General features: G+C 32.2%; 1 protein-coding gene across 1 annotated transcript in view; it reads left to right on the forward strand.

Annotated features, from left to right (window-relative positions):
• LOC127714015 (BTB/POZ domain-containing protein 6-like) overlaps nt 1-16,153 on the forward strand; it is a 160,064-nt gene that overhangs the window by 139,632 nt on the left and 4,279 nt on the right. The window contains exon 3 of the mRNA XM_052219964.1: nt 13,084-13,200. Coding sequence (XP_052075924.1) covers nt 13,084-13,200 — 117 coding nt within the window. The remainder of the gene's footprint in view (nt 1-13,083; nt 13,201-16,153) is intronic.

The raw sequence follows: 16,153 nt of genomic DNA on the forward strand, positions 1-16,153 counted from the left end.
TATTTGTATAGATCAAAAGTACTTATTAATACGTGACGCATTTTGTCCCTGGTTTTGATTTACGAGGATATGTGAACCAAAGGTAATGTGTTTACAAATGGCCAAATATATTTCATGTGAAGAAAGAAATTGAAAGGTAAGTTATTCTGTTTTCTTTTCTGGATGGGAATAAAACAGTTCCTGTAGATTGAAGTGCAGTCACTCTCGTTGTTGTTTGTTTTGTTCCTCTACATACATGGTAACTCACTGATTGTCCATGTGTTTTAGTCAAAGATTTGTTGGTTAAAAGCCCAATATAGCTATTGTTATGTCTTTGTTTTGTAAACCATGCCGACTCTAAATAAATCTCATTTATTATTTTATTATTAATACACTGAGTAGCAAAATCGTTACACATACTCAACTCAACTGTATGTAAAAATAAGAAGATGTGGAATGATTTTCAATGAGACAACTTTCCACCAGAGACAAATGACGTTGAAGTTAACAAATATATGCCGCCTTCAACAATGAGCAAAACCCATTATCGCATAGTACACGCAGTAAGCTATAAAAGGCCCCGAAATGACAAAGGTAAAACTAGTCAAACGCCAACTTGAGAAAACTAACGGTCTGACTTATGTACAAAACAATAAAACGAAAAACAAATATGGTGTGTTTCAACAGCAACAAACGACAACCACTGAATTACAGGCTCCTGACTTGGGACTGGCACATACAGAATGTGGGCGGGGATAAACATGTTTGCGGGCGCCCAATTAACCGCCCCCCCCCCATAACCCGGGACAGTGGTGTAATAGCACAATATAAGAGCAAACTACATGCTTGTCCTACTTATGTTGAATTATTCGAAACACTGGGGTTTATTTACCCCCAGGTTTAGATTGCCTTAAATTAGCCTTGTTTGGCATACCTTTTTGGGAATTTTGGTTTTTATTTACTGCTCTTCAACGGCTTCTCTTCAGCTCTTCAGGAAACTGCTCTTCAGAAAAACCGCGCGTCTGGCGTACAAAATTACAAACCTGGGTACCGTTTTGATGGCTTTATTCTCGATCAAGATGCCGCAAATGTTAGAAGACGAAGAAGAATCTTCAATATTAGAACCACACTTTCTTCGTTTGATCATTTTGAAAATGAAATGGATATTATATCCAGATACAGACTGGATAGACAAAGTATCAATGAAATAACATTGGCAATATAACCAGATATAAAACATGATACAAATAGGTCCCATGCACTTACTCCTGAAACGCAGGTTTTGTTAGCTTTGCGCTACTCACTGGTTCTCCGGTAAAGCGCCCATTTTATGACGCTGATTTGTCCCACCGTAACAGAGCAAAACTAACGAATTAGAGTTATATACCCGTAGCTTGTTATACTTATATCTGAGATTTTTATATTTCTTATTATCTATATTTTGAATTTTTATAAAGTTTAGTACATATTGCACAACGATAGTAAATTTAATAAACCATATTGCACAGGGAGATAAGCTTTTAAATACTTTCTTTCATTAAAAATGAAATTACGACGTCGGCTGAGAGGGCATGGTATATATTTTCTGTTACATTTATTAACAACACCTTGTACAAATATTCTTTTCGAAAATAAAAACAGTTAAATAGAACAAACAAAACTATCCGTCACAATGATATATGAGGGTCTGGATTAGGGGGGGGGGGGGGGGGGGGGGAGGGGGTGGATGAGTTTTACATTTCTGTATTCTGTAACTCTTTTGGCAATTTTTCTCTATTCAGTAAGAAATATGCTTATTCTGTAAATTCTTGTGTTCAGACCGTGCATATGAAAATTTCCTGTTGTATCATGATTTTCACATGATAAGATCTTTTTGTCTGTATCAACGACATATAAATATTTGAACCTACATTTTAAATTGATACAAAAAATCAAAATTCTCTGATCTATAGATTTTCATAAATGGAGTCTAAAATATATCCATAATAAATGCACTGTATCAAATGCATATATGAGAACAACTACTTATAAACTGCTACGCGTCGTATACTATGTATAGAGACATGCATCATAAATCTAAGTTAAAAGACATATTAAAAAAAAAAGGAATTCTAAAAGCTTTCTCTGACAAATTTTATACTAACTTCATTTTAACAAGTTTAAATTACATTTTATAAAATAGAGCTAAGAACTGTTTGTAATGTTGTAAATTTAATTCGTTTGAAATTTTTATTCAAATACGCTGTTGAAGATAACTAAGCGCCAATAAAATACAATAATTTTGTATTTTATAAATTAGTGTCTTCGATAATGAAAAATTCGTCATCGAACAGTCTCATTATCATGTCGGTATTCGAAATGACTCGTTTCATTGGTATTACAAAAAAAAAAAGGTCATAATAACATGACAGAGTTTTTTTTTGCTTCAGAATGTTCTAGATAAATATACAAAAAACAAATTTTAGAATCCTTTACGATGCTTAGTAGTCCTTTACGATGCCTTTCGTGAAACACACGTAACGGGAACGTAGAACCACACGAAAACGGATGGTAAAATGATACGATGATCGAAAGTTAAGAAGGCTTTGTGAAACGGTGGCCTGGATCTCAAAAGTGCTTTCATTATAGCAAAACAATAACATCAATACGAAATTTACATTCATTACTACCATTGCCATCACTTTTCGGAAAAATGTAAAACTTATTGGGAGGAATTTCAAGCCATTTATTTTAGTAATTGGGAATTTTCTCTAGGGGAAAAAGCCGAATTTCGGATGTAATTTGAGGCAAACAACATCACAGGTTTCAGACCAATTGTAACATATCTTCATTACAATAAAGCAAACATTTTGCACTTGTTGTTTCATATATATCTTTAAAAGTGTTTGAGGAAATGCAAAAACAAGAAAAGTCAAAATTGAGACCTTGACCTTGACCTTATTTTCTAAGTTAGGACGTAGGGACCTCAAATAAAAAGATTCCAGGGTTATACGGTTAACGAGTTAAAAAACATACAGACAAATTTATTTGGTAAAGGTAGATAACTCCTTTAAAATTTCATCGAATCGCTTCGATCCAAATTAGCCAAAAATTCCTGTGGATGTAACGAAAATTTAGAAAAAGAATTTTGTCGATATCTTTTCTTGTTGCGAAGGAGATGCACACACTTGATAAACAGTGAATAGGGATATAACTCTTACAAAGAAAATTGTTCGGCTCAGAATGGGTGAAAATAAAAAGCGCATAAACTGTATGATACTATATAAGAAATATCTTAGAGACATATTGCGAAACAAAAAAATTTACGCGATAACAAAATTTGGCGGAAGGAAAAAAAATAATAATCAGAACAAATACAATAGGTCTTTCCACAGAAAAGTGGAAAGACCTAATAAACCAATGTATGTTACATTGCAGTTCATACAGCTTTTTATACGACCGCAAAAAAATTTTTGGGATCGTATAATAGTATGATGTCGTCTGCGTCGTCGTCGTCGTCGTCGTTGTCCGAAGACACATTGGTTTCCGGACAATAACTTTAGTTTAAGTGAATGGATCTCTATGATCCGAACGCACCTCGATAGCAGCCACCATATTTAAGTACGCAAATATTTTTCTCTAAACTAAGTGAAGCATGAACTAAAGTGACACAAACTTGTCAATCAATGAAAGCTTGAGTAGTTTAAACATCATGTCCAAGGAAGGATGGAAAATTTACCTTAATTAACTAAATATCTGAGTTTAAAAGGTTCTCGTATCTGAATACCAATATTGCAATAACCAAAACAAAACAACAATGGCCGCCAAAACAACCCGATCTGAAATAAACACAGACGTAGAGAGCCTTGTTAAGTTTTATAATGTAACAGATACATATAAAAACAGTCAGAAATCTTCAAACGGAAAGGTAATCCCCTTCGAATATATTGATAAGTCATTCTACAAACAAAAAGGAAATTGTGCCAGCTTTATAACATCAAATACAAGAATTCATGCCTGGATATCCGCTCTTGGAGATCTTATATATAACAAGGAAGGTACTGGTTTTGATGTGGTATGGATTGATAAGAAATCTGAAAATGAAAAAATTATACAAACTGAATTTGTTGTGTCCAATAAACATGACAGTAGCTTAGACTCTGATGATGACTTTCTATACAAAGTCATCATATATCTTACAAATGGAAAAATTTTAATCCAAGGTAAAGATTGGGAGTCATTTTGCGATTCAAAATTTGAAGCCTGTAAACAACTCGTAGATAACTTAATGAGTAATCTAGACAAAGAAGGAAGAGATAACTTTGTAAGTGTAACTACAAATGACACCAATACTGACATGACTGAAGAAACTAATCCCAAAATTCTTCTCACCAGTTCATTGACATATTCAAGGAAAAAGATCAAGAAAATCACAAGACTGAAAATAAAGATAAAATCCTGAATAAAATTGAGAAACATGGTCCAGTAACAAATGCTACAAATAAAGATGAAAAATGTATAAATTTACCAGAACAGGTTGATTCAAATGCAGTCCTAATGATTAACAATAGGCTGGACATTTTTGAAGAATCGTTAGTCAAAATCACTTCAACTCTGGGCAACACAATTGACATTTTAGGAACAAATCACACACTCAGATACTCTGCAGGAACTTCGAAAAATCAAAAAATCAAAAGGTACATCTGAGACACTCCAACCTGAAATAAAACAATTTGAAAATCAAATAAAAGAAAAAGATGATATGATTAGTTCATTAAGAAAGGAAGTTCAACAACTTAATGAATTACAAGATAGAAACCAAAAGAAGTATGCTAAAGAACTTGAAAACACAAAAAATGAACTTCAAAATCAGGTCAGTGTGATCAGAGAAGAAAAAATTCAGTCAAATATTGAAACTGAGAAACTTTCCCTAAAACTTGAACAGATACAAAATGACAAAGACAACTTGAAAATGACATTCAAAGAGCGAATAGATGATAAAGATAAAACAATTCACAACCTTCAAGATAGAATTCAGTCATTTCTGTATGATAGTGATGGAGAGCCATGGAAAAAAACAAAAAGGGTCTCTCAAGATAACAACTCTTCCCTCAACAATGATCAACAAGAAGACTCAGCTTCCAAACTTGATCCAACAACTGAACACCAAAACAGCCCTGACAGAATGTCTCCCACAACTGATACAGACATTAATCAAACAATATTTAGAAACAGACAAAAGTAATTCACACAATGACAAGAATGATGGGGACATATCCTCTAAAACACCGAAATCTGCAGTAAATGGTGAATATTTAAATAATGCAAAACTTGATACTATTTTCTATCACGATTCTATTGGCCACAGGGTAGACATTAAAAGATTGTTAGCAGGCTCTGGGTGATCAGGTCTCAAACAAACAACATACAGAATAGAAAACGTTATTGATTTGATTTTTGATTTGATTTTTGGTGTTTTAACGCCACTTTTAAGCACCGCTTTTGGGATATTTCGGTCAGTTTTTATTGGTGGAGGAAGCCGGAGCGTCCGGAGAAAACCACCGACCTTCGATAGGAAAACTGACAATCCTAGTCAATTAAGATTGGAGTCGAGTGCGGTCGCACGAGCGGGGTTCGAACTCACAACCTCAGTGTTGACTGGCTAGTGATTACAGTAGTAACTACTTGGACCACTCGGCCACCGAGGCCCCTAAACGTTATTGAAGCATTAGATAATATTTCTTCTGCAAGATCAATTATAATTCATGTTGGAATTAATAATATCATAGTGAGAGAAGATTCGGCAGAAGATATCTTCCCAAGATACTACAAAATGGTAAACAAAGCTTAAGGTAAAGCAAATAGTGTTGTGCTCTCTTTAGTAATCCCAACTAAATACACCTTGCTAAATCTAAAAAGTCTAACATTGAATGAAATGATAAAATCAAAATTTGCGACAACATCTACATTACTTATATGTGAAAATAATAATTTCACAGCTGACAACGGAGATGTAATGGAAAATTTATACTCTGACTCAATTCTTTTGCCTATATATCAAGGCACTGGGGTTCTTGCTGGAAATATAAGGAAAACTATGTTTCCACACAGGTAATCCGAAAACAAGAGAGTGAGTCAGACTGATCACACTAAGGACAGTACTAACTATAGAGGACGTACTAATTACAATTACAACCACCGATTCAGAAATACAGATTATAATAAAAGTCATCAATACAAGGGTGATGACACTAGGAGACCATTGTATAACAATTATTGGTATACACATGATAATAAGACAGAACTTGGCCATTACAGAAATAATAGTACAAGAAAATCATTCGATTACGACAATTCATACATGTACAATACAGATGGAGAAGTTAACCACTACAGGAATGATGACAACAGAATATCTGAATATAATCAATCATACAGACATGAAATGGATAGAGACCTTAGCCAAAGTCAGATTTCTGACTTAGCGACCAGTATTGCATCCGCTTTTGCTAATGTATTTAAATGTCATTAACTCATACTGATTCAATTATTCTCAGTCATTGCACAAAAAGTGTGAAGACAATTGTAATAGTAATTGTTAAAAAGAATTTTTTCTTTTAGATTTAAGCTGTATACATGTTGTTGATTGAGGCCAGAGGGTCTTGTGTACTTTAAGAAAGAAAACATACTTTAAAGTCCCATTTTCTTTTTACATAGAGGCATTAAAAAAGTTGTAAATTCTAGATTTCTTAGTAGTAAATTTATTTTATTTATTTTGGTTTTTCTCTCTTAATCATTAATCTATTTGCTAGTTAAAGAGGGATAACTCTAGCTATTTATTTTGAAAGCTTTTATTTGAATATAATAGTTCTAACTAATAAACATATTTCATTGTGGTACAGCAATGAACAGTTTATACAATTTTAAAAGAATTATACATTTGCTAATTGCATTAGCTAATTAGGTTAATAAGATCCATATCCTTGTTCATGATGTTTGCTTTTTTTTAAACACAAAAAATATGTGTATTAAAGTGTCAAGATATTTATCGATTACTTCATGGAATGTAAATGGTTTATTTAGAAAATTAAGTGGAGACTAGATGATGATGAAAATTTTAGTAAAATAATGACATCTGATATTGTATGCTTATCAGAGACACATGCCTCTTCAAAGGATATTTTATTTTATAATGGATACAAATATTTTACTAACTGCAGACAGTCTGAAACTAATAGAGTATGGGGCGGTTTAGCCACTTTATTAAAAAGGAAATTTTGCAAGGTGTTAAATTAATTGATAAAACAATGAGTGACATGATGTGGTTTAAACTTGACAAAAATTATTTTGGCTTTGAGAAAAATCTATTCATTTGCTCCATGTATATACCCCCCAGTAACTCATCATACACTATGCGAACTAATTGTGATAAACAAATGTTTGAAAAACTAGAGCAAGATATTACCAAATTTTCTTTAAAGGGTAATATTGCTTTAATTGGAGATTTGAATGCCCATGTCAATGTTAGTGAGTCTGACTATATTACAAATGAAATTGATAACAGCCTAGAAGATTTTCTACCTATTAATTACATAGCAGATGCTGTGCTTAAATCAAGAAGTACTGAAATTTCAAAAAAACACCAACAGTTATGGTAAACAATTAATAGAGTTATGCATTTCTGCTCAATTAAGAATTTTAAATGGAAGAACTTTAGGAGATTCGAAGGGAAAAGCTACATTTTTTAATCATAATGGAATTTCTATTGATGACTACTGTATTTGCAGCTCTGGGTTCTTGTCAAGTATCATAAATTTTTCAGTTAATAAATTTGAGCCAACAGTATCAGATCATTGTCCAATAACAGTAAATATCATGTCTCAAATAAATAAGCAACCACCAGAAAACTTAAAAACTCCTTTAAAGTGCATAAAATGGAATAATGAATATGAAAATACATTTAAATTAAACTTATTAAAAACTGACTTCCAACCAATTATTTCTGAAATAGAAAGCTTAGCAGAAATCCCAGTTCAAAATAACTTGGTATCCAGTATGGGAGAAAAAATTAATGAAAATGTTTCTAATATGTCATCTTTATTGTATAATGCTGCTTTTCTTGGCCCAAAACGAACAACTTTCATGGATAACAAAAGTAAATTCCGAAAAGTTAAAAAACTCTACTATAATAATGAATGTGACGCCCAATTTAGAGCTTTAAAACACCATACTAGGAAATTGTGTAAAGAACCATGGAACAAGCAACTAAGGTTAGAAGTTATGTAAAAAAAAAAGGTACTAAATACATTGATAAGGAAAAATTATAGACAATTGAGAAATAAAATGCTGACTAAAATCTTGGAATCAAATAATTCTTCAGATGAGTTTTGGAAAACTGTTTAAACTTTAAAGAAAAAGAACTGAATGATCCTAGTTCAAACATTCAAGCTAAAGAATGGTTTGAATACTTCAAAAATCTTATGAATACTACCCATAACAAAAATTATAATATCAAGGCATGTACTGATGGTAATTTTTTGAATAATTTTAACAAAAATTTAAATGTTAGGATAACTGCAGAGGAAGTGATGCTTGCTATGAAAGCCTTGAAAAATAAGAAAGCATGTGGTTCTGATGGGCTAACAAATGAAATGTTGAAAATATCTTGTACTATGAACGTCAACATGTATGTAAAATTATTCAACGTAATTCTTTTTACTGGTATATATCCTTCTAAATGGAGAGAAAATTACATTAAACCAGTATTTTAAGGAGGGTGTTTTAATAACACCTCAAACTACAGAGGTATAGCACTTTCTAGCTACTTCGGAAAATTTTTCTCAAGAGTTTTATATAATCGTTTAGAAAAGTATTCTAAAACTAATAATATTATTTGTCGTGAACAGATTGGATTCAAAAAAGGATGTAGAACTAGTGATCACATTCTAACTTTAAAAACTATTATTGATAAAGCTTTTAAATCAAACAAAAGAATATATGCATGTTTTGTTGATTTTAAAAAAGCTTTTGACACTATAAATAGAGAGGCCCTGTTACACAAACTTGCTGAATATAATATAAATGGACCATTCTTCAATATTCTTAAAGATATGTACAAAGAAGTTTTATTTGCAGTTAAAGTCACTGAAGGCATTACTAAGATATTTCCTTCCACAGTTGGAGTAAAACAAGGCTGCATTCTAAGCCCTACCTTATTTTCTTTTTATATAAATGATTTAACCTCCAGGTTTGATAACTCATGTGATCCTGTAACATTACATGACATAAAATTGTCTAGTCTTTTATATGCTGATGACTTAGTATTAATATCAGAATCTTCAGAAGGTTTACAAAATTGTCTAAACAAGTTAAACACTTATTGTGAAAAATGGAACTTGACTGTCAATCTTGACAAGACGAAAACAATGATATTTAATAAAAGTGGAAAAAAACTTACTAAAGACAAGTTTGTATTAAATAATGAAGTAATCGAATGCTGCACAGAATATAAATATTTAGGTATACTATTCAAGCCATCAGGAATTTTCACTAATGCTGTAAATCTTCTCTGTAAAAAAGCTTCAAAGGCATTGTTTTGTATTAAAAAAATCCTTTACTCAGATAAGATTGATGTTTTTTCCAATATGAAACTTTTTAATTCGTGTGTTAGCCCAATATTACTGTATTGTAGTGAGATATGGTCACTAAATATTGTGAAGAACAACAAAACTCTTGAATCTCAATACTTATCAATGGAATCAGTAAAACTCAAGATCAAATTTGCGAAAAGTCTTTTTAATGTTAATTCAAATGCAGTAAATACAGCTGTATTAGCTGAATTGGGAATGTACCCTATTGGTATACAGGCCCTTAAGCCTTCTGTAGGATTTTGGTTACATATTTTAAATTCAAATGAAAATGAGTCTTTATTATATAATGTTTATAAAGTTAACAAGCAGTTATTTGATGGATTTGCGTCAAAAATTAAAATCCTACTATCAAAATTGAATTTCACTCATGTTCGGGAAAATCAATGTACCTTTTCTAAAAAACGATTACTTTTAGCCCTCGTGAAGAAGCTCAATGAAAATTACATTATATTTTGGAAAAATTGTCTCTTTAATGATGATAACTCAATAAATAGAAATAAACTAAGAACCTACAGAAAATTTAAAGATACAACTTACTATGTTATATATAATCATAATATTTGAATTTATAATTTTATAGAGGAGGCATGCTGTCAAAAATAGTATTATACTTAATATTAATAATCTTTATTTTTTTTTTCAATGCTACATGTTTGTATTGTTTAATGTCCATCGTTTTGTCATTAATATGCCTGTCTGTCTGTTTGTTTGTTTTGTTTTGGTTTTGTGTTGGTTTGTTTAGTTAGTAACAATCCTATTGTTTGGATTTTAAACTAATAAAATTCTTATTCTAATTCTTATTCTATGAAATTTTTTAAGAAGGTTCAATACCACAAAAGGAAGGTAGGGATTGATTTTGGGGATGAATGTCCCAACCGTTTAGGAAATAGGGCCCAAAAGGGGACCAAAACAAGTATTTTTCTAGTTTCAGGATAATAACTTGTGTACAAGTATTTCGATTGCTCTTAAATTGTACCACAATGTTTCATATTACAAGTAGAAGGTTTGGGATTCATTTTAGGGGTTATGGGGCCAACAGTTTAGGAATTAAAGGCCAAAAAGGGGGCACAAACAAGCATTTTTCTAGTTTCCAGACAATAACTTGTGTGTAAGTGTATGAATCTCTCTGACATTGTACCACAAGGTTCCATATAACAATGGAAAGGCTGTGATTGAGTTTGGGGTTAATTGCCCCAAACATGCAGGAATTAGGGGCCAAAAAAGGGCCCAAAACAAGCATTTTTCTAGTTTCCAGACAATAACTTGTGTTTAAGTGTATGGATCTCTTTGAATTTGTACTACAATGTTCCATACTACAAAGAAAAGGCTAGGATTGAGTTTTGGGATTATTGCTCCAAGGGGGGTTTTAAAAAAGTTGGGGGGGGGGGGGGTAATTTTTTTCCAATTTTTTTAAGGGATTCATATTTTTTTTTCAAAATTTTTAAAATTTAGAATTTTTGAAAAGTTTCAAAAAGAAATCTTCAATTGCACAGTATTGCGCAATAGATTTGTAAGATCTTTGGCCACATTTATTTTTTTGTCAGAAACCTATATTGTTATGTCAAATTTTTTTTATCAAAATCCAAATTCAGACAGTATCAAGCTTGCATATTGTGTCCAAATTTGCCCAAACTGTTCAGGGTTCGACCTCTTCGGTCGTATTAGGCTGCGCTCAGCGAAGCATTTTATTAAATAAGCTTGACATTAGATGACATACTTGTAGTGTTACTAAAAATAGTACAGTTTCTCATATAACTATCTCATTATGGTAAAAGAATCGGTATACTGTGTAAATGTAACAGATGTTTTCGACTCTACTTATCTTGATTATTAAGAGCATAATACAATGTAGGTGACTGATAACCTTAAAATAAAGTAACAGTTTGAGCAAACTTACTGAGATATTAACATGATTAAGTTGTGTGGATTAAGTAGACTCAGCTAGTACTTACATTGTAGTTACTGGTTAGAATAATTAACTATTTGTGTCCAAAAAGGCTCCCTTATTAGCTGCCCATCTCATCTTAATTCCCACTGCCAGGTTTGCTATCTCTTAGTTTGGTCGTTCAGTACCATCTGGTATCATGCACTATGGATAATGAAAGCGAGTCTTCTTGCTTGAAATTCTATTTGTAACATGAGATCAATCGAAACTCTGTATTTCTTATGTATTTTTGTAAAGCCCATAATCACTTTTTTGACAGGAAGAAGTCATTTTATTCTGGCTTGTTTATGTCAGAGCTCTGACTGATAATTACTTGCATTTTCAGTTCACTGGTTAGTTCTTGTCTTATTTCACCATTTGAAAGCAAGAAATGCTCGTCAACTTGAAATATAACCTGATTCGTTAATGTAAATTTTGAGACCTATACTATTATGAAAGGCTATAAATTTTCTGTTTTCTCATTTGCTAAAAGCCTAGGGAATCTTTTTTTGCAAAACATAATGACTGTGGGAAAAATCATGAGATTAATATTTAAGAATTGGAACAGCTAACCTGTACCTTAAAATAGTTATTCCAAGGTACATGTTACATCAATTGTTATACATTTTCTTTTTTTTTTTTTTCGATGTTATAAATGATTCCTAGGCATGCTAGGTGTCTCTTTCCAGCTGGTAAATTTTATTGAATATTTCATCTTATAAAAGTAACCAACTGTCAAAGCAAATAATATATATATTATAAAATTAGGATCAGTTAAATATCTCAAGCAAATACTCAAAAATTGGAGATGGATCAAAAAGTCATATTATAAGATTGTTGACCTGATAAAATGATTAATTAACCCCAGAGATGTAATATTTTACCCCCTTGGAAAACTTTGTGCAATCAAATCTCCGCAATAATAATTCGCAAAAATATCCCCTTTTACAGGATATATACATAGATATTAGAAGATGTGGTATGAGTGCCAATGAGACAACTCTCCATCGAAGTCACAATTTTTAAAAGTAAACCATTATAGGTCAAAGTATGGTCTTCAACACAGAGCCTTGGCTCACACCGCACAGCAAGCTATAAAGGGCCCTAAAAATTACTAGTGTAAAACCATTCAAAAGGGAAAACCACCGGTCTAATCTATATAAAAAACGAGAAACGAGAAACACTTATGAACCACGTCAACAAACGACGACTACTGAACATCAGATTCCTGACTTAGGACAAGTGCACACAATTGCAGCGGGTTTAAACGTTTTAATGGTACAAAACCTTCACCCTTATCTGAAACAATAGTGTAACATCAAAACATAGAAAGACACACTATAAAATATCAATTGAAATGGCTTAACTCAATCAAAAGACATACACATATATTTGTCCTCTTATTCATTGTATTATTAAATTTCAGGTGACAATGGAAACAAAGATGGGGAAATCCTTGCCAGACCGCATGAAGGATATGTTAGATAACCAGCTGATGTGTGACATTACGTTCAATGTCGGACCAAACAAGTCACCAACCAAAGCACATAGGTACATGCTCGCCAGCGCTAGTCCTGTGTTTTACAGAATGTTTGACGGTCCTTTGGCAGAAAAGGGGGTTGTTGATATTCCCGACGTCAGATATGAAGATTTTAGTTTAATATTACAGTATGTTTCATTTATGATAAACACAGGTAGTTTGATATATTGAAAGGCATATGATACAGTTTTGATTCTACTGTGATTTTTGTTTACGAAAATGTGCATACAACATGTATAAGCATTTTTTTCACCTAGTCATTTCAAATGTGTAATAAGATATATACCTTCATGTGCTACTTTTGGAGATATATGGGGTCAAAATTTTATACATTTACTCAAATTTTTTGTTTCTCGAATATTTCTATCCATTTGATAGACATACCTAACTTTTTTGTTTCGAAAGGACTTTTATAAAGAACATTTTGAATATTTTATTTACAAAAGTGTGCCCTAAATTTGTGCAACAATTCTGTGGAAATAATTCATTTTCATTAACTTTTTCAAAAGTTTAGATAAAACATGGCACTTTTTGTGGTATATTTATTTGATTTTAAAATCGGTGATTTGTTACAAATGATATTCATACATAATCAAGCCAAATGTCATTTTAAAAAAATAGTTATTAAAGTGGTCACTGCACTCGTTTTCAAGCTTATGATAACAATGAGTTCGAAAAATTCATCTTTCCCAATATGTCACAGTTTTACGTTGCGAAAAAAAACATACGTTATTTGACGTCATTATCTCCCCTGTACCTGTATTGTATGCTCTTAATGAATTGCTATTTTTATAAATAATTCATCATTAGGCAGTAAATGTCGAGAAGAAACTAATGCACTTTTAGAAAGTAATCTAAAAGGTCAAGCACACAAAGTATTTCACTCTACAGATTTCCATAGGGCACATTTGTTCCCTTATGAAACATCAGGTAATTCGTTCATGTGATTTGCATTCTCTCAGGAAATAATGTTTTATCTATAAATTTCCATAGAAAACATAATCATCTTTCGCCCTGGTTTCTGCAAGGAACATTTTTTTATGGTATTTGAATGTGCTGTAGCAGGAAATAATTGAAACTGATATGATATCTTTAAATTTTGAACAAGTGTGGACACAGATGAGTGTGGGTAGTGCATGTTTGATTAGTGTTAATGTATTTGACTTTGTTGGTATCAAAGGTTTAATCCAATGAAGTATTGTTCTGGTGGGGTGTACATATTTATCTGACTTGTATATGTCTTGTTATTTATCTTGTATATATGTTACTGTCTGCAGACATCAAGGCGTTAGACATTTATATCCATTTAGCGGATATCCGTTATAATAATAGTTGATGTCCATTAACTGCATTCTAGTATGTGCAACATTGCATCCTGTAATTACATAGTACAATCTTTTTTCTTAAAAATGTGTTTATTGTAAAGGTAATGGTTTCTCTTAAAAGCTTGTTGTGTCAAAGCTAATTATATTCAACATTTTTTTTGCATGAATAACAAAATAAGGAATTACATTTTTAGAGTTTGAATTTGGGCAGTTAATCATTCTAGAGTAATATGCCCCCTTATAACTTGGAAAATTGCAATTTTTTTCGTTTCAGAACTAACTTAAGTTTGCCTCATCCAGATTTTATGAAATTCATACACAATGCTAAAAATCACAACACACAATCAGAGTTCGAATTTGGGTAATGAGTCATTTACCGTTCTAGAGTTATGCCCCTTTTTGACTGGGAAAATTGCAAATCTAGAGAGGGGGCATTCATGTCCTGAGTCACATTCTTATTTTATTTTTAGGGTTGGTGTACCTATTCTATAGAAAACAAGGAAAGTAAGGTTATTGTTAAATCAAATGCGTTTTTTTTCCTTTTTTGGCATTTAGCTATATTAAACTTTTTTTTGATTCCAAAATCTAGTTGTTCTGGTTTTCCTATCCATGCATTTTTCATTAGACTTTTTTATTTACTTTTTGTTGATGTTAGACAGATTTGCCTATTTCCCTTCATCTATTTCGTTCATAAATTTAATATCGAATATTTGGCCATGAAGTGTATAGAACTTTGAATATTTAAGAATACATTCATATATTTCACAAAGCATGCTAAGTAACTTTAATTGTTGCCCTCTCGCATTGCACTTCTGCACAGACACTAACTATAAATATTTGGAAAAAATGCAGAGTGCAGGTTGTTAAAATCTGCTTATGTTTGCTTTTTTGTCTCGCCTTGACGGAGTCAAAAAGCGAGACATAGGTATGCTGTTACCGGCGGCGGCGACGGCGACAGCGTCAACAATGTATTAGTTTGTGATTAGGTCTAGTTCATGGTGAACCACTAGTGGTAGGTCAATGATATTTGGTATGCAGTTATATTAACATTGGCACATCTCATTACCATGGAGATTATTGGGCCCTGCCCCGTCAGTCAAGGTCTATTGACTTTGAAACTTTGCCTAGTTTACATGTATTAGTTTGTGATTAGGTCAGTTTATGGGTAACCACTAGGGGTATGTCAATGATATTTGGTATGCAGTTGTATTAGCATTGGCACATCTCATTACCATGGAAATTATTTGGCCCCGCCCCCTTAGTCAAGGTCTATTGACTTTGGAACTTTGCTTAGTTTACATGTATTATTTTGTGATTAGGTCAGTTTATGGGGAACCACTAGTGGTAGGTCTATGATATTTGATATGCAGTTGTATAAGCATTGGCATATCTCATTTCCATGGAGATTATTTGGACCCACCTCCTCATTCATTGTCTATTGATTTTAAAACTTTTGCTTAGTTTTCATGTATTAGTTTGTGATTAGGTCAGTTTAAGGGAAACTATTAGTGGTAGGGCAATGATAATTGGTATGCAGTTGTATAAGCATTAACACATCTCATTTCCATGGAGAATATTTGGTCCTTACCCCTCATTCATGGTCTATTGACTTTGAAACTTTTGCTTAGTTTACATGTATTAGTTTGTGATTAGAGCAGTTTAAAATGAACCACTAAGTCAATGATACTCGGTATGCAAATGTATTGACATTTGCAAGTTTCATTTCCATGAAGATTATATAAGCCCACCCCTTATA

Source organism: Mytilus californianus, unplaced genomic scaffold (genome assembly GCF_021869535.1).
Source record: "Mytilus californianus isolate M0D057914Y unplaced genomic scaffold, xbMytCali1.0.p SCAF_9, whole genome shotgun sequence".
Lineage (NCBI taxonomy): Eukaryota > Metazoa > Mollusca > Bivalvia > Mytilida > Mytilidae > Mytilus > Mytilus californianus.